Source organism: Genypterus blacodes, unplaced genomic scaffold, assembly GCF_046128005.1.
Source record: "Genypterus blacodes isolate CSIRO-AG114 ecotype Tasmania unplaced genomic scaffold, CSIRO-AGI_Gbla_v1 ptg000053l_1, whole genome shotgun sequence".
In the NCBI taxonomy this organism is placed as follows: domain Eukaryota; kingdom Metazoa; phylum Chordata; class Actinopteri; order Ophidiiformes; family Ophidiidae; genus Genypterus; species Genypterus blacodes.
Window position 1 is genome coordinate 323,956 of NW_027466865.1, and position 19,059 is coordinate 343,014.

Genomic DNA, 19,059 nt, shown 5'->3' on the forward strand with positions numbered 1-19,059 from the left:
ACAACCATTCATATTTGTACTGATGCAGATTAAAGGCAAAAATGGGATGAAGTACTTGTAGAGGTACTTAGATTCAAACCCAGAACCAATGTTCCCTCTAAGCTGCGCGCGTGCGCAATTGCGCACTACTCGCACATTGTCAGCGCACAAGAAAATCTATGCTGCGCTTAAAATAAAATTCAACATAAACTGTAAATGAATTAGACCAATAACCTATTTTTCTGTGCCATTTTGCAATGTAACTCAGTGAGTGATAGGTGTCACATACGCTATGCCGACAAGTACAGTACATCTCCATCCATCCATCCATCCATGTGAGATCATGGATCATGTGATCAAGTGTGATCATGTGAATAACAGATGTGTGTGGTGTGTGTGTGTGACGCTTACCCTGGTAGCGGACGGTCTTTCGTGGGATGGGGTTCCAGTTGAGACCCAGAGACTTCTCCCAGCCGAGCAGAAACACCAGGATCAAGACCTGCGTCCCGCCCATGGCTCCTCCCTTTGGTCGTGTAGCTGCTGCGATCAATCAAGGCGATCAGAAAGCAGCCGCGGGCACCTGGCGACCTGCCTGGATGCAGAAAGCAGCATGTCAGCTCGGAGCACAATAATCACAAAGCAGGATTGGCTGTTTATCAGGAACGATTAGTCAGAGCAGCACGCCACAATCCACACAGCACAAGCTGCACCACCAAGATAAATTTATCACTTTGAAATATATGCACTTTGAAATGGGACCCGGCCATAAAAATACGTAATAACACAAAGCAGAAATGAGTTTTGCGGATCATTAAAGCAACAAGGACGCGGCAGTAATCAGCGTACGTGTGTCTGTCTGCCAGAGAAAACAAACCGAGTGCTTTAATGCCTTCTGGCCGGCGGGTTAGGAGGAAAATGTTTCTCTGACGCTCCCTCAGTCTGAGCCTTAATCCAGCTATCGCCACTCAAAAGAAGCTCACAAATGTCTTATCACCACGCCGCTCCCTCGCCAAAGCCAATTCAGCAGCATTGCGTTAGACTGCGACCGACTTATCAAAGTTAATTGGCGCTGGCAACAAATCAAACGGCAATCTGCTGGGAGACGAATGTCGAGACAAGGGCGAACCGAAGGTGCTGTAAACCAATTGGTTCACACCTGATGAACACGTGGATGTGAGGCCAAGCTGGGAATGAATGAGACTGGCCGCCGGCTCAACCAAACAAAAGTAGCAATGTAGCGATACGTTCTAAGAGTGTTTATTTTGACTGGAAAAATTGATGGAGTGGGTGCAACTTCGGCATCTTGCCCAGGCCTCGGCCCGCTCCCTCCTGGTTTTGCCACAACCATTGGACATCAGTCAATAGAGAGTGACAGGTGGGACGCATGAACCTAAACTAGACCGCTGTGGATGTGAGGACGGAATCTTATCTTCATAATTGTAACTTTCAAGTTTGTTTTCTTCCCCATATGGGCTGAAAGACGAAGATGCACAAAAACACACACACACACACACACCATCTGTATGATTTCCCCTCTGCACCTGCTGCATGCGAGCGAGTGAGTGAAATGGCGCCTTTGATGATGCGTGTTCAACGGAGAGAGGAACCCATTGACTTTTAAATGGGCGTAAAATGTCAAACTGTGTTTACTTTAACCCAGCGCGTAAGAACTCAGCGGATTCGTGGGCTTTATCTCTCCGGCTGCCACTCCCACATGCTCCTTCTCAAATGTGAATATGAAATTCCTGCATCAGCAAACAAACATCCCGTCTGTTTGGCAGATTGGCAGCGTTGGTAATGGAGATTTGGAGATATGTGTGTGTATGTGTGTGTGAGTGTGGGTTTGTGTGCACATGTCCGCCCAGCGTGATGGTTATTGATTACACTTTTTAGACAGGAGGCTTGGGGGGGAGGGAACCCTCCAATCACCAAACCAGGCTCGATCAGATGGCGTGGTTGTGCTGTTAAATGAGCGCCTTTAAATGCTGGTTTGGGTGAAAGCTTTCCACGCCCGCCGCCGCCTCGCTGCCCAGACTATACCGGCTTTATTGGATCGATGCTCGGGGGCCCTGCTGGCCAACGCTTGACTGAGCGGAGCAAAGATTGAGAGGGAGGGAGGGATGGAGAGAGAGGGAGAGAGGGAAAGAGAGGGAGCGAGGGATGAAGGGACTGGAGCGATGAGAGGGAGTGAGAGAGAACACCTCTGGAGAGGTTGCACACAGGCTGTGGAGCAGAGCGACAGCCTATGCATTCAGCTTAGCGTGCAACAATCCTCCAATAATGGCATTTAAGCCCCAACCCTCCACTCTCCATCTCTGTGTGGAGAGGTAACAAAGTGAAGTGAGCACACAGAAAGCCGGATTAAGAGCAGAGGCAGCGTGTAAACACTGCAGGGGAAAAGGAGAGGATGAGGATGGTGGTGGAGGAGGAGAGGAAGGAGACGGAGAGGCTTAACCCTCTGGGCTCTGCCGCACGCTTAATAAGTCAGCCATCTCTGCTGCAAGGACAAGCCGACAACAGCCGGCAGAGATGGACACCCGCGGGTTTGCAGAGACGCCAGAGGACAGTGATGAATTTCCAGATGTGTCAGATTTCAATTTGCGATTTTGTGTGAGGCAAAACAGAGGCTGGCAGCCGGCTCGCAACCTGCGGCAAACAAATGCATAAAACAGCACTGCCACAAGGGGGAGAATTTCACGCAGGTGAGATGTGGCTCCGGGCAGCTTTCCTGTGGAGATGATGATTATTAAGTATTATCAAACAAAGCTCCAGTGCTTCCTGCAGGCATGCCGACCAGAGTCAACAGAAAGAAGTCTTGAGAAAGAAGGTAGAAGGACCGCATGCCAAATAGATCCAAAACAGAAAGGAAAAGCTGAAGCCATTCTGTAACAAAACCATCAGGCATCCGAGGTGGACAGAGGCAGATGTTTGCTTGGGATCTTATTCTTCACTTATGGAGCCAACTGATGAGCGATTAAGCTCAGCTGCGTTTGGCCCATGCTAAAAATAACCAGCCGTTCTTACAGATAATTACCACAATCAGCTCATTTCAGAATACATAAAGCAAACAGCCAGTAAACATCTCATGGTGACATTAGAAACAATGGAACACGGAAACACCACAAGCCCGGTAACAAATACAAAATCACCTCACTCAGAGTCACACATAATCACAGGAAACGACTTTAATTGTCCTCAAATTACATCCATTTTCATATTCCCTCCATTTAAAACTGATTCAGTTACTTTTCACCTATTTTCTGATAAGACGGAATGCCATCCAGAAATCGCCAAAGTTGACACATTTCTGGGGGAGTGTTATGGTTATAAAGCCTGAACTTACAACCACACGAAAACCACATAGAAAACTGAAAAAGAACGATGTAATTTCGATCTCAACTGATACGAGCTAACCGATCACATCCTTCTAACTGAGCCCAAAAGCGCCCCCTAGTGGAAATTATGAATAATGCCTGAAAAAATTTGTCTCTAACTTTATAAGGAAAGGATTGATTTACACAAATAAATAAAAAAGTTTTTGGTTTTTGTTTGGCACGTCTGTTGTACAGATTATTGCATATTGTGAGTTAAATGGCGCACCTAACCATGACGCTTGTGGCAGAGTGACAGAATGAGCTCAGTATAAAGCCTTTTTTAGAGCCACAGCGACAGATCTGTAACGGTTAAAAACCTTCCTTGTTCATTTCTTCTTCCTCGTTTTTCCTGTCTACTGCCTGTTTGTGCTTTTCCCTCATTCCATCTTCCTCACTTTAGCTGTGTACTAAAGGCTGATCTCCGAATCAATCAACCGGGAGTTTATACAGTCACATTGAAACACCATCAATCTCCTTAACAACGTTAGTGCAGCTCCAAACTTCAGAGCTGTCCTGGGTTTTTTCCTGCCTTTTGATCAATGCACCCTGGGACGGGCTCAGTCCTCTCTGGGATGGATGGACGGAATTCCAAAATTGGACAACTTGTAACTGTTCAAATCATTTAAAAGGCAGAAACGACTTATAGAACTCTGCTACAATTCAATTCACTCTGATTCATGTGGTTGCATTAATGGCGGTATAGCACAAGAATGCCAAGAATAAAACTGAACCATTCAATACAGAGCAGCATTAACAAGTGAATAAGATTATTGTTGCCTATTTGGCTTAAACTGATGACAATTCTACTCAATTGCGAGAGTAAAACCTAAAGCCGAAAAGGCTTGAGGTTGCTCTCAACAAATGTGCAATTGAGCTCAAATGAGAGGTGTCAGGAAGAGAGGAGAGAGAGAGAGAGAGAGAGAGAGACAGAGACAGAGAAAAGAGAGAGAGAGAGAGAGAGAGAGACAGAGACAGAGAAAAGAGAGAGAGAGAGAGAGAGAGAGAGAGAGAGAGAGAGAGAGAGCCAGGGTCGTCTCTTCCCCGAGCAAAGCGACTCTTTTTCATGTCGTCCTTGTATGGTTTGTGTACTCTGTCCTTCCCTTTGTGGGCCGTAAAGCTTCTGCGTTGGCGGGCAGGTGTTTGGCACGAGATGCAATCACGTGACCTGTCTGTTTTCGCTGGTACCCTGGTGACGGTAGAGACGCTGCTCACCCTGTTTGCTTCCTGCAGAACACTGCCAGCTCATCCTGAGGAGTTCCGCACAGAGCAGCAGAGGAAGCTCTGCTGCGTGTCAGACAGATGTGCGCCCGTGCGCCCGTGCTGTCGGGTTGTACTGTTTATGTCACGCCTGATCCCAACCGAGTCTCTGTGTGCCCGGCCACCACATCATCAGAGTCCCTTTTCACTGCGGCGCCTTGCAGGTCGCGCAGAGTCGCATAACTCTGCAGGAGGCGTCGAGTCGTCTGTTAGTCGCTGCTGTTGATGTTGAGCTAATGAGTCGAAACACAGCAGACTAATAATAACAGTCAGCACTCCACAACGGAGAGCTCATTAAAACATACAGAGGAGCGGGCCACATGTTCAGATGAGGTCGCTCAGCCACCGAGTGAGTGTGCTTATTGTCAGTGACTATAGGAGTCTTAACTCCCTGTAGAGAAAAACAAAGCTTTCTTGGACCTATATGCCGTCATTGAGGAAGAAATAAAAAGAGTATCGAGCCGTCTCTCTACCTCCCTCTCTCTCTCTCCCTCCCTCCCCCCTCCTCTCTCTCTCTCGCTCTCCCTCCCATGGTGCATTTAACTGTTTTCCGCTGTCCTTTTTCCTGCCCTTCATTGCTCTCACCACTCCTTTTCCTGGCAGCCCTTTCCGATGCTTCCTCCCATATTACAGAACACACGCACACCCACACACACACACACACACACACAGACACACAGACACACACACACACACACACACACACAGACACAAACCTCTGGTAGACCCACCTGAGTGCTACGCCTTGCCTTGCAGGCATTGTTTGGCCTTTAACCCTGACCTCTGACCTTTCTGTATACGGCGTGGGTTACAGGGTGCATCCTCCTCCACACTCCCAACCCCCCGGATCACACCAGGGCAGACTTAATGTCCATTAGCCCGTGACAACACCCTCGTACACAAACACACACACACACATGCACAGCCCGACTGATGGACTTAAGCCCACCCAACCCCCCGCCCAACCCCCCAGCCCCCCACTCCTCTAGCCTCTCTGCAAAACAAACAGTAGCTACGGTCAGCTCTCTTCCTTCCTTCCTGCAACCCCGCCCCATCCACCTTTTATTGCCCCGGCAGAATTTAAACACACACACACACACACGCGCGCACACACACACACACACACACACACACACACACACACACACACACACACACACACACACACACACACACACACACACACACACACAAAGCTGTGTCACCTAAATGGACTGGGCTGGATCAAAAGATTTCACACCTCATGGACGGACAGATGAGAGCGGCTCCTCACTTTGTAATAAGCATAGAGCGCCTGTGTATTAACGCTCGGAGCAAATGTAATGTGAATATTTGAAACATTACACAAAGGAAATGATCCAGAGGGGCGCTCATACCCTCACCAAGGCTGAACGAGCAACACGTATATACTTCAGCTCAGAGTGGCCGACTCTGATGAAACTCTGTTAGATTCAACCTCTGCGTCAATTCATCCTCACCACGCTGGAAAGATCTCAACAAACTCGTACCTCAGTAATCTATCATATGATTACTTGAAGAAATTGCCAGAAATAAGTATAAACACTCAAAATGTTGGCTGGAATTGTTCCTGGATTCCAATATGCACTAAAATTGAAAGGTCTTCTCTTTAATAGCTTTCAATAAAATCAATAATCCTGCTAACAACCAGACACACACACCCACACCCACACACACACACACACACACACACACACACACACACGGGTGAAAGCACAACCTCTCTGACAGAAGCAAACACCTTTCCTGTTTGCTAAATCTTTGGTTTAGTATAATTAGATTGAGATGAATTGTTCTTTCCAGTGTTCAGATCGTGGCATTGTGGCATTCTGCCAACTTAACAAACTTTTATCAACATCAGTTTAAGACTATTTGAGCAATTTCTGGTAACAAACTGACCGACCGGCTCAACTGATAGGACCTGCGGGCCGTGGACTTCAGAAAGGGCACTGATATGCAAAACTTGAGTCTTAAACACAAAGGCGTCAACTTTTAGACCTCTTGGAAACGTCTTAAAGATCCAAAATGTTCACAACCTTCTCAGTTCTTCCGTCACAGAAAGGATTCATGGGCAAATTCTGACCCAAGTTCATCCGGTCTGATCTCTGATCTCATTTCTGTGTTCAGTTAAAGGGATCAGAGATCAGCGCTCAGAGTTCCACCGAGACGGTCGGTTTCAGCCAACAAGCCCGGAATATAAATGTAGAAGATATGCAGCAGCTCTGAACTCCTGTTGAGTCATCAAAGGGGAGATTTCAAGGTTGTGGGTTGAAGTCCGCAGCAAAATCGCTGTGAAATCTGAGCAGAAAACTATCCCATTACAAGCTTTGCTGCAAAATTAATGACGTGTGGGGGACGTGAGCGGAGGGCAGCAACACAGACCTTTACTTTTTGTCTTTTTCTTCTTTTTCAGTCACAGAGCGTTGGAGGCGGAGCCGCGTCTGTGCTGCATTAAGAAGGTTTTCTTTACAAACAACAGGGTGGTCGAGGCGGAGAGAGCATGGAGCTAATGGAGGAGAAAGGGACACTCAAGACATACACACTCTGAGGGTGAGGGTCTTTGTGCAGAAAAGAAACACAGGTGTACCCCTAAAGCTGATATGTGCGTGTGTGTTTAAGAGTATGTGCAGTTCAAGGCAACATGGAGCTCTGAGTACGCACCTAAGTGAGAACAAAGTAACAGATCTTTAAATAAATGTGTGAAAACAAATGACTGTGTTGTACCTTAATGCTGACCAACCTTTAAGAGATACAAGTGTATGTGTGTGTGTGTGTGTGTGTGGGGGTGTGCGTTGGGGGTTGTGCTGGCAGATTGCACAGCGTGTTTGTCTTGGGCAGGAACAGATGAAAGCTTGAAAATCAAAGAGCGGTTTCATGCTGTGTGTGTGTGTGTGTATGTGTGTGTGTGTGTGTGTGTGTGTGTCTGTGAACAAACGTTAGGGGGCTTTTATGTGAGATGAATGCAGAAACGTGTGTGATTGTGGTGCCATAGCATCCTGAAATATCCTGAAGCTGTCGGCTCCAAAAAGCTGTTGAAATGTCCCTTTATCCCTGTGAGGACGCCGGCATGAGTCTAATCGATGTGTCGGGAATACAATCCATCGCTATTGACCAGAAAAACAAACCCCAGGTGGAGGAGCTTCTGTCTGCCAAGTCAAGTTGTCATAAACAATCTTCGACGTGAACGTTCCAGGTTTATTCCTGCGGCTCTCCTGAAAAATAGTAAGTATTGCATGTGATGCTGACTGGCAGAGTGAGGAGAGTCACATGGACGAAAGTCGTCCTCATCCCACTGAGCTGAAGTGCTCAAAGCAGCTGTCAGAGTGCCGTCCATTAGCCAGCTAACCATTTCCCATATTAGTGTTTTGCTAACACATGCAAGAGCATCACACACTTCACCTGCATCAAAGTGATGTCATCGACTTTCCGCTCACGTTCCAATTGGAATTCACTTTCCCGTCCTAATTGTCTTCAATTGAAACGGAGCCCAGCTGCATGTTTGACTTTAAACAGCCAATTTCTACTCGATGGAAAAACAGGAGGGAGCCAAACGCAGAGCGACCGCAGAGCGACCGCAGAGCAACCTGCCCCCCTAACTGGAGCCCTCCAGCCCCCTGCTCTTTCATGTCTCTCCCCAGGGAGAATCAGTAGGCCTTCAAATCTTCATCATCTCTCCCTCTTCTCCTTTCATCCCTCACACTCCTCTCACTCGCTTGCCCTCTCTCTCCTTCTCTCTCTCTCCCTCGTCGCCGGCCTGTCCGCGTCACGCTCTGCCGGTCAGGCGTGCTCGGCTTATAATTCTTTGATCGGCACTCTGATCTGTTCCATCAGAGCAAGCGGCTCCAGCTGATTACAGATGAAATGGATCTGATTTGGAGTCTGACTGCAGGCCAAACACCTGCTCAGACCAGGGGGGCCAGCGACAGAACAAGGAGAGGAGAAGGAGGAGGAGGAGGAGACGAGGAGGACGATGTCCAGCTAATCTGACACAGGGACCATCTGTGTGACTAACAGAAGCTGATGTTATCCAAAACATCTGGAGGAAGAACAGGACACATCCAGCATCCACAGTGAACTATGAGCAGAAGGCTGCAGTCACAGCTGACAAGGACTTCAGCAAAACACACGCACATGTGCACGCACACGCACCATGCACGCACGCACGCACGCGCACAGTGTTGAATAGAGCCTGATTAATACTGCAGCTTTTTGGGTCCAATGTTGTTATTTACGGGTAGAAACAGACGATGTTTGAATCTCTTCTTTCAAACGTGTATGTACGGATGCCAATAACAACATACAGAACATTAGAGCCTTGATCACAAATGGTTTACAAACGAATAACAGCGAAGCTAAGCTGCGTGTTTACGTCACTTCCTGTCCTCTTTCTCCTTCTACTTCATTCCCCATGTGTTGTTTGGCTAAGCGGCTTTTGTGCACCTTGGTTTGGAGGGTCCTGCTCGTCTTGCAGGATGCGGAAACGCGCAAGAGGAAGTCGGCGAACTTTCCGGCACATGTGGGAGGAGCTCCACAGCAGTAGAGACCGAGGACGGTGTTGCTGTAAGTTTACTTAACAGCTGACAACAGCTGATATTCCAGCAGCGCTTTACTTCCTCCTCACCTCTCGCAATTGGTGTGCTGCACATATTAACCTCTGCCCCCCTCAGCCCCCCCCACCCCCGGTGTTTTTCTCTCTGCAGCCCTGTTTCCTGTTTTTCGGTTTGACCTTGTGCCGTCGGCCCCTGGCATGTTGTTTCTGATGAGAGCGCCTGAGTGCAGTGAGCTGGTAAAATCCTGCGCTCACTCCGCCTCCCTTTGACTCGCCTGCCTCATGTTCACACCCAGGGGGATACTGGGATTGCACTCTGACCTCTTATCGATGCTCGTGTGTGATATGTGTGTGTGCTTGAGGCAGCACACTGGCTTATAAATACCCAAACAATGCAGAACTCACATATGAAAACTTTGTGTAACTGTGCAGCAATACTCCACTTTTAAGTTCACATACGATGACGATTACGATGACAGACTATAACCTGGAGGCTGAAACATACGCAAGTGATCCATAGTCAACACAACGTTCACATGTGAGCTACACTCTCCATTACTTGTCTGCACTGTGATTCTGTTATTCTTTGAATAATCGTACGAGGACTCACACACACACACAAACTCCAAACCCACCTGAAACACGCCGCCCTTGGAGTCGCTCGTCACACACCAGCACACTAATGAAATCTCTCTCCGCTCTCTCTCAGCTTACATCAGACAAACAAAAAGGCCGACAAACTTTCTCGTGTTTATTTCAAAGCTCATTAAAAAGTATTCAGAGCCCCACAATTTAGCGCCGTAATCAGCTCTGAATAATAGAGACACTCGCACTGAGGCCTGCGGGCACCAAACTTACTGTCTCATTTCAGAACAACAACACACACACACACGCAGACACACACACCAGCTCCTTCTCCCTTAAGAATCGCTCTGGCTGCCAGTCTCTGGAACACACACTGTGTGTTCTGGCTTGAGGAGACCGCCTACTACGCTCCTAGGGGGGCTAATTGTCCGGTAGCTCCGCTTCGCCTTTCCCTCCCACTCTCTCTCCTTCACCTCTCCTTTGTTCTTTGAGCGTTTCGTTCGGGTAAAAGTTCAGGAGTTCACGCTGGGCCTGGAGCACATCCATCAGAGGAAAGGTCACACCTAGCTGGACTTCTATAGGAAAAAGCCCACACACCTGTACGTCACACAGGCGGAAGGTGGGGGACCAGGACAGCGAGACGAGGAGGAGGACAGGAAGACAAGAGCGAGAGAGAGGAAGGACAGAGCGAGAGCAAGGAGTGAATGCAGGAGGGGTTAGAAGGGCCGACCCAAACCGCTGACAATCAACGCCTGTAGATGGAGAGGTGAAAGGTCAACTGTGGTGCCAGACACAGTGGTTTGAACATTTTAAAGTTGCAAACGGAAATATCAAGGAAACACTTAAAAGTCACCGAAAACGTTTTATATTATTATTATTATAGTCCTCCGGTCCCACCGTCCTTCAGTCCTCTCAGCTGAAAAGACTTAATTGCCTCACGGAGGGATAAGGCTCACAATTTATCAATCGTCCCTGGAATGTGGAGCTGACCGCGAGGGATCGTTTCATGCAGCGGCGAGCACTGTAATTTAGCAGGTGTAGCAGGGAAAGCGGGATGAGAGGGGAATCTGGTGACAGCCGAGGGAAGACTGCGACGTTCCCAGCGGCTAAAAGTAGACGGCTGTGGTCGCACTGGGCAGCTCCCAGGAAAGAATGTGTGCTCGCTGTGAAAATGCAAAGCAGGGCATTTCTGGAAAAAAAAACGTGTGTGCACACTCAGCAAAAGTGAAACCGTCTTCGGGTGAATAAAAGTACGGAAAGGAGGGAAAAAAAGAGAAGAAAACTGCCAACGACAGCTATCGGATCGGTTGGCAAAATTGACGCTCATCAGCTAAAAACGAAGCTGGCAGGCGTGAGGCACAGACCCATATTGGAAGAAGGCAACAAGAAGGGAGGAAAAGTGAAAAGTGAGCGGCGAGCCTCTGCGCTGTAACACGGCGTCTATTAGCGCCAGATATGGTCCATTAGGTAGAGAAAGGAGATGCGTGAGCCGCCAGCAGCTCCTCTACGGCCCGGCTGTACATTAACCACACGGCCCCGAACCACTGAACACAACGGCTGATCGATAGAGAGGAGAGGAGACGAGACGAGAGGAGACGAGACGGAGAGGGAGAGGAAGAGGGAGAGGGAGAGCGAGAGCGAGAGCGAGAGCGAGAGAGAGAGATAGAGAGAGAGAGAGGAGGGGACAAGAGGAGGAGGAAAAAAAGTTCAGGATTACGGGAAGAACGTGGAATCGATAAAGAGACAAGGGCTTCTGCTGAGCGCCTGAGAGGGAGAGACAAGGGGAGAGAGAGCCTGAGAGAGGAAAGAGAGGAAAGGATGGAGGGAGGAGGGGAGGGACAAAGTGAGGGAGAGAGAGAGAAAGAGAGTGAGACAAAGAGTGAGAGAGAGAAAGAGAGAGCGGCAGAGCGAGAGAGGAAGAGGGAGATACAGAGAGAGAGAGAGAGGGAAGGAGGGAGGGAGAGAAAGAGAGGGAGAGAGCGCTAGAGTGAGAGAGAGAGGGGGAGAGCAAGAGAGGGAGAGAAAGAGAGAGCAAGAGAGTAAGGCAAAGAGTGAGAAAGAGTGATGTGTGTGTTTGTGTGAGGTGGCATAGCTGCTAAAGTAGAAAATGATTGAGAAATTAAGGTGAAAGAAGAAGAACTCTCTAATCAACGTTACTGTAATTCATCAATCCAGTGTTCCAGTGTCGTATTGGCCCTGAACAATTCAAATGAATTTACTTGGAAATGAAAACATCTGAAACATCTTAAACACCTTTCTTTTTTTTTAGTTCCTCTCATCTCATCGCCGCTTTCGTTTCTCGACCACACTGAGGTGTTCTGCAATCGTTCCTCTGGGTTCTGCTCAAGCTCTTTCTTCTTCCCCTCTACCTGCTCTGTCAAAGCTCCCAGCTCATTAACATGTGGTTCAATATGCATGAGCTCATTTACATATCCACTGTGATTGGCTGACAAACACAACACAACGGTCGACTGACTTCAGGTTAGAGCCCTCAATGGCTTCAAGCTGAAATGTAGAGATGGAGCAGCTTCTTTCATCACTTTCCTGAGAAATGAGAAAACACAACACACACACCTCCAGCATCTGTGTGTGTGTTTGTGATGCTGCATTGGGATTGGATGTACACATGCCTGACTCCCTCTCCTACCTGTCTGCTGTTATCCGCCTTGATGTACTGAGCCTCCACAGCCCCCCCCCTGCCTCTCCCTCTCTCCCTCTCTCACTCCTATCTCACTCTTCTTTCTGTCATGTCCCCCTCCACACCCCGCCCCAGCCCCACGCCTCTCCATGTGTACGCTGGCACCCAGTCACAGAGAAAGCTATTTATGACGGGCGACCAATATCGTCGCCGAGATAAACACACGCTGAGAGAGAGAGAGAGAGAGGGAGGGAGAGAGAGAGAGAGAGAGAGAGAGAGAGAGAGAGAGAGAGGGGGGGGGAGAGAAGTCACAGAAGAAATATAGAACAATATTGCCTGGGGCTGTGTGTGAGTGTGTGTGTGTGTGTGTGTGTCTGTGTGTGTGTGTGTGTGTGTGTGTGTGTGTGTGTTTGTGTGTTGTATCTGAACTTCCACCCTACAGAATATTGAAGTGCATTGGAAAAAGAAAGATGCAGTCACTCACTCAAACACACACACACACCCTCACACGCGCGCGCACACACACACACACACACACACACACACAAAACCTTGGACATTTTCCTTAACAATGCCATGAAATCTAAAATCCAATATGCCACATTGATCCTCTCTCTCTCTTTTCTCCACCTTTTCCTATCTCTTCTCCTCATGCATCATTTTCTCTCTCTCTCTCTCCCCCTCACTCCTCCTTTGTTCTCCCCTCTCTCTCTATCTGTGTCACTCTCCCATCTTTTCTTTACATGGCTTCCCGTCATTTTCACCCCCTGACCTCCCGCTTTTCTCTTCATATTCTCACTCGCTCGCTTTCTCTTCCTCCCCTCTACTTGTATATCACCCCCTCTCTCCCTCCTCTCTCTCTCCCTATTTGTCTCTCTCTCTCTCTCCTCTCTGCCCCCCTCCCACCCCCTCTCTCCCTCCTCTCTCTCTCCCTATTTGTCTCTCTCTCTCTCTCTCCCCTCTCCTCTCTGCCCCCCTCCCACTCTCTCTCTCCCTCCCTCCCCGTTTCTTCTCCATCTCCCCCTCTCTCGCCTCTCTCTCCCTTCCTCTCCTCTCTTATATCGCCCCCTCTCTCCCCTCTCCCTCCCCTCCCTCCCTGTTTGCTGAGCAGGGTGTCACACCAGTCAGCCGCTCGTTTTTCTCTCTCTTACTTGTTTTCTTCTTCTACTCCTTTGTGCCTTCTTTCTTAATCTGCCTCTCGCCTTCTTTGTTTCTTTCTTCGTGAATGTTGAACAGACGCTTGATTCAGAAGAAGGTCACATCGGCCTGAGGAAGAAGAGGGAGAAGAAGAAGAGAGGAGGCAGTGAGTGTGAGCAAAGCAACACTCGTGTGCGTTTGTTTGTGTGTTTTTGTGCAAATGTGTGTCCGTGTGAGACCAGAGAGGCTTCTTTCAATCACGTTAATGCCCCTCTGGCACTCTCCACTGCGCACACACACACACACACACACACACACACATGCTCAAACCCACACACACGTCTATACACAACTGAACCCCACAGGCTCAAATTCATTTGAGTTGGTTTCACACTGCAGGTCACGTATCTGCCAAGTCTCAGTGTGTATGTGTGTGTGTGTGTGTGTGTGAGTAAAGGATTCATGTCAACATCAATGGCTCTCTAATCATGATGAGAGTGCCACGGGCCAAGCAGGTAGTCTCGATAACGCTCAGGCGGCTAACATTACACAGAGCGACCAGCGGCATACCTCTGCCAAGTCTGCAACAACAGAACCTGCAACTCCACCAACAAAGTGACGTCATCAAAACAGTGACACTTATTCACCACTTAACAACACATGAACGTCACTCTGGATTTGAAACCCTCCAGCTCCTGGGCGGCTCTTACAGCGTCTTGGTGGAGGAACTACAAATACACATTGTCAATAAACAACACAACGGAAACTCCAGCTTTTGATTTTCATTATTGATCCATGTGCATAAACAACATCTCAGCAGACGTTTTCTTGACATTTCCCCCCCCCGTGTGTGCTGCTACGGCCGTAGGGCAACAGAAAGAGAGTAAGTCACCACAAAGCTCAGCCCTCTGGACTCCACTTAGATTCATTTAATGAGCTACAGTGTAGAGTTAAGAGATAATCAGGAACCTCATGAGCTTTGGTAACTTCAGTCTCTGTCTGCCTGTCTGTGTGTGGGTGTGTGTGTGTGTGTGTGTGTGTGTGTGTGTGTGTGTGTGTGTGTGTGTGTGTGTGTTTAACCCTTTAGTGTCTGTCTGATGCTCATTCTGTCACCAAAATGATTCTTTTTGATTTAGACAACATCCAAAAATCCTAAATTCATTTCAAAATTCCAATAGTTTGTAGTGTAAATTCAGATTGTAGAGACAGTGTGTGACAGCTGTGATCCTTTTGAAGGCTGAAGAGCTCTGAAATGAAGCACAATGCTGCCGCTGAAGGGTGTCACACACACATACACACACACACACACACTGACACACACAGTGACAGCACAGCAGCACGCTGGCCATCGCCAGAGGATTTTTCCTAAATAAGTAAGTCATCCAAACCTCAGCTTTCCATTGGCTTCATCCAGCAGAATACAGCGGCCAAAACCCTGCTCAGCACACGCACACACACTCACACTCGGCACACACAAGCAAGCACGCACACATGCACTCACACACGCACACACACACACACACACACACACAATGTAGAAGAGGAGGATGAGGTAGATGTTCTACTTAAAAAGCAGGATTTCAGGAGCACCTGTGCACACACACGCACAAGTACACATGCACGTATACACACTTGCACACACACATACGCAGACACATAAACACACACACAAAGTGAAAGAGGAGGATGGGGCGGGTGTTCTAGTTAAAAAGCAGGATTTCAGAAACACATGCGCGTGCACATACACACACACACACATAGACACACTCACACACACCTCCAGCTGTTGGCTGTCGGTGTTTGACAGGCTCAGTGAGTGGCTGTGTGGACGCCAGCCAGCCGCTTGTGAATCAGCAATGACGAACAGTTTAAACCTTCACATTTGCAGCTAATTGCTCGCATATTTATCGTACGTAAATGTGTGTGTGCACGTGTGCATCCGTGTGTGTGTTTCCATTGCGTTTTTCTTTCACACATTCCCCATCAGGCTATTCTATTCTACTAATCAACTGGACAGAGCATCTTGCCTAGCCGACGAAATGGATGTCACAGGTCTCTGGTTGTCTTCTCGCCATCCTTCTGTTTAGTTTAAGACAAGGGATGAAACTCAAGACATATATGGGTCAGCAGGGCAAGGCGGGAAGAGACCCAACCGCCAACTGCCCCTCCGCTCACCACCCATGCTGGCCCTGAACTTTGACCTCTCTTAGCGCAGCCCATTTACAGGCGCAGCCCAGCTGTGATTTATGAGGCAGAATTAGGAGCGAGCGGCATTCGCTGAGGCGCAATATCAGCATAGAGGCACGACGGGGTTCATTCCCGGGAGAATCCTGGATCAATAATCAAATGATGGATTGATTATTCGCCGCAACGTAGAAATTGCTTTTACGTGGAGTCGACGGCCCCTCATTTGTCTCCGTCTCCTTTCGCCCTTCACGTAAGAGATCGCTAGTCGTTCTGAAGGATGGTATCGATGTTTTCAAAGTGATGGGCGCCGTTCTGTGCCATTATCATAACACGACATGATGAAGTATTATGTGTTTCACTCACGTTTATAATCATGTACGGGCGTAAAAGCGTCTGAGGCCATTATGGGGACAGTAAACGTCTCCAGTGAGACTCAGATTAATTACCTGGTGTTGCGGCATGCAGCTCTCACAGGAAGAAACCTCCACTGTCCAGTCCCACAGACGGAGGAATTCTCTTACACAAGCCCGGCAGCTTTTAAAAGGCAAGAATTCATTAATAAATAAACCGGCCACGCTGCTTGTTAACCTTTCAAGGTGTTTTCATTTCTCTTATTATTATCGCCTGTCGCAAGACTCGCTGAGGATTCAACCTTGAGAAACGTAAAATCCCTTCACGCCTTTGTGGCAGGAATCACGGGAATAGAACAGAACACAACAGTCGATCATAACCTGAAGCCTTCAGTGACTCGTCAATAACCAAGCTGCAGTCAAATCACTGCAGAATAGTCCCTGTAAAATGTATCTTGTTTATGTACCATCCAAATTTCTGTAGAAAAACAGACAAATCACAAGTCTGAAAAAACTTCTTTTCTAAGAGCTGTGTGCATCATCCCTTATAGATGTTTGGGTCAAAACAATTTGACCTCAGGCTGGACAGTTTGACCTGCCATGTCTGGACTCTCAGAGCTCAAAACTTCAACATCGCATACAAAAAGGCAGAAATCTTGTGGCAGATATGAGTGTGAGACAATGTGAATGTTGACGTCATGTGAAGACTTCTGGCCTGCTGTTTCCTCACTGCACACTCCTATACAGCAGGGGGCCCCATCAAATCTCTGAGTGTTTCTCACAAACCGAAGGCAACAAGCAAATGCTCGAGTTGCAACGACCGAAAGGGCAGAAACGAAACACGGAAATTTGCGATATTTTTACGAAATTTGAGTGTTTCCAATATATTTCTGTACACTTCTTCTTCTTCTTGTGCTAGCCTGTATCCACATGACACATGAACAAAGAACCCGCCATCATCATCATCATCTTCATCATCACAGACTCTGGAGCTTCAGGCCGCAGAGATGTCATCAGAGCCCTCAGATGCTGCTGAACTATTTTCAGGCATCATAAACAACAATATGAAGCTGTTACTGCTGTGGACAAATAAAGTTCCTCATATTGCGGTTTTCCCGCTGAAGTAGAAAGCTTCCTCTTCATTTCCTGCGCGGTGCTCCGAAGCCATATTGGTTTGTGTTTGTGTGCGGCGCTGAGAAGTCGCAGCCACGTTTAATATTCTGCTCGCTGTGCCACAACGGACACAGGAATACCCAGCAGCACCTGGTGTACAGGCTGGAAAAGACACAGATACACACACAAACACACACGTGTTGCCATGACAGACGCAGATGCAACACACAGGTGAGCTGAAAAAGATGAAACAGCCCCTGGAGGGTGGACGGTCCACTCAACTGAGTTATCGATGTGTGTGTGTGTGTGTGTGTGTGGGTGTGGGTGGGTGGACGCTACGAGTCCTAAAGCGAATGTTTACCTATGCAAGTGTGTGTGGCGGTGCTGTGGTGGTAAGTTTTTCATGTGTGTGTTTGTGCAAGAGAAAACGATATCCAAAAGCGTTTTATATTATGTATGTGTGTGTGGATAAAGTGAAGTGTGTGTTGTGTGTGTAAGAGAGTTTGTCATGCCCTGGAGAAAGATTTGTGAATATGAGGTGTGTGTAATGTGTGCAGGGGTATGAGAGGTTTCTGTAATACATACAAGTGTGTGTGTGTGTGTGTGTGTGTGTGTGTGTGTGTGTGTGTGTGTGTGTGTGTATGTATGTGTGTGTGTGTGTGTGTGAATGAGACATCTGTTTACATAAGTGGGGGCATGTGACAGTGTAGCTCTGGTTGTCCTGACAGGTCTGAGGGCGGCGAGCAGATTTATCCCGACATTCATGTCTGAAAGGAGATGAGTCAAGCAGATCCGTCCTGCCGAGGATTAAACCTGCGGAGTTCCCGGCTCTCTACCGGGACGCAGTCTTGACCTGCCCGCCTCCAGCCACTTCACCTCTCACCACACACACACACGCACACGCACACGCACACACACACACACACCGGCGGTCTGAACGTTAAAGTAAACACGATCTGTGGCCCTTCTCCCCAATTACAGGCCAACATGACAGCTCTAACTGCTAAATGTGTTGTTGTTGTTTCCCTCAAGTTTTATCTGAACGTTCTCAAAGTTGAAGACTGTGTGGGATAAACAAACTCTCACAGACTGAAACAGGAAAGAATAACAAATGGCTGAAAACCTTCAAACTGGAATTTTAACTCGATTTCCTCCAAAACTGATACGATGACGTCATCCGAGGTCAGACCGCTCTCATCTTACACCCGTTTCGACCGATTCAAAAGGTGTTTAACTCCATATGCATCAGGCTCAGAACTTTTCAATCAACTCAGAAATCCGATCAGTTACAAAGTGGAAAATGGTAAAATTCCAGCATAACATGAGTCAGAAAATGAGCATAATTGAATAAAGAAAGTTATTAAGTAACCATTACGACAGCGTGATGTTGACAGTCGTCACCTATAAGTAAAACGCTGACTGTGCACGCGACTGCATGTAGATTTCTGCTGCTAACAAGTGAATCCGTGTTCATGGCTCCTGTGGCTCCATGGCGACCGCTCGTCCCCCCCGACCACAGCGGACTGGCAGCTCGCTTGCCGCAGTCCGACCAGACGGTGTGTGTGTGTGTGTGGGAGCCTGTGTGTGTGTGTGTTATAATGCCTCAGCCCGCTGGGAAACTCCCGGCGTTCCTGATGGATCTGCAGCCTCGACACAATGGGCCCAGCTCGTAAAAATGGAGCTGCTTCGTAAAGCTTCACGTACGTTAATTAGCAAAGTTACTGACACGTTTGTCGTGAGGAACGACGTCCCAAGCTAACAGGGCCACGCTAACGAGGAAGACACACATCTGGTATCTCTTCTGGAGCCCACAGTCACTCAGTAGAAGCTCAGGAACCTCCTAAAAACCCCTTTAATCTCACAAATCTGAGT

General features: G+C 48.1%; 1 protein-coding gene across 2 annotated transcripts in view; it reads right to left on the reverse strand.

Annotated features, from left to right (window-relative positions):
• sema4c (sema domain, immunoglobulin domain (Ig), transmembrane domain (TM) and short cytoplasmic domain, (semaphorin) 4C) overlaps positions 1–19,059 on the reverse strand; it is a 74,706-nt gene that overhangs the window by 36,079 nt on the left and 19,568 nt on the right. Inside the window, exons 2-3 of one of the 2 annotated variants that reach the window (XM_076151046.1) lie at positions 13,552–13,666; positions 391–571 (exon numbers count right to left, since the gene is read on the reverse strand). In XM_076151046.1, the coding sequence (XP_076007161.1) occupies positions 391–493 (103 nt within the window). In that variant the 5' untranslated portion in view covers positions 494–571; positions 13,552–13,666. The remainder of the gene's footprint in view (positions 1–390; positions 572–13,551; positions 13,667–19,059) is intronic. The other variant, XM_076151047.1, reaches the window with a different exon arrangement.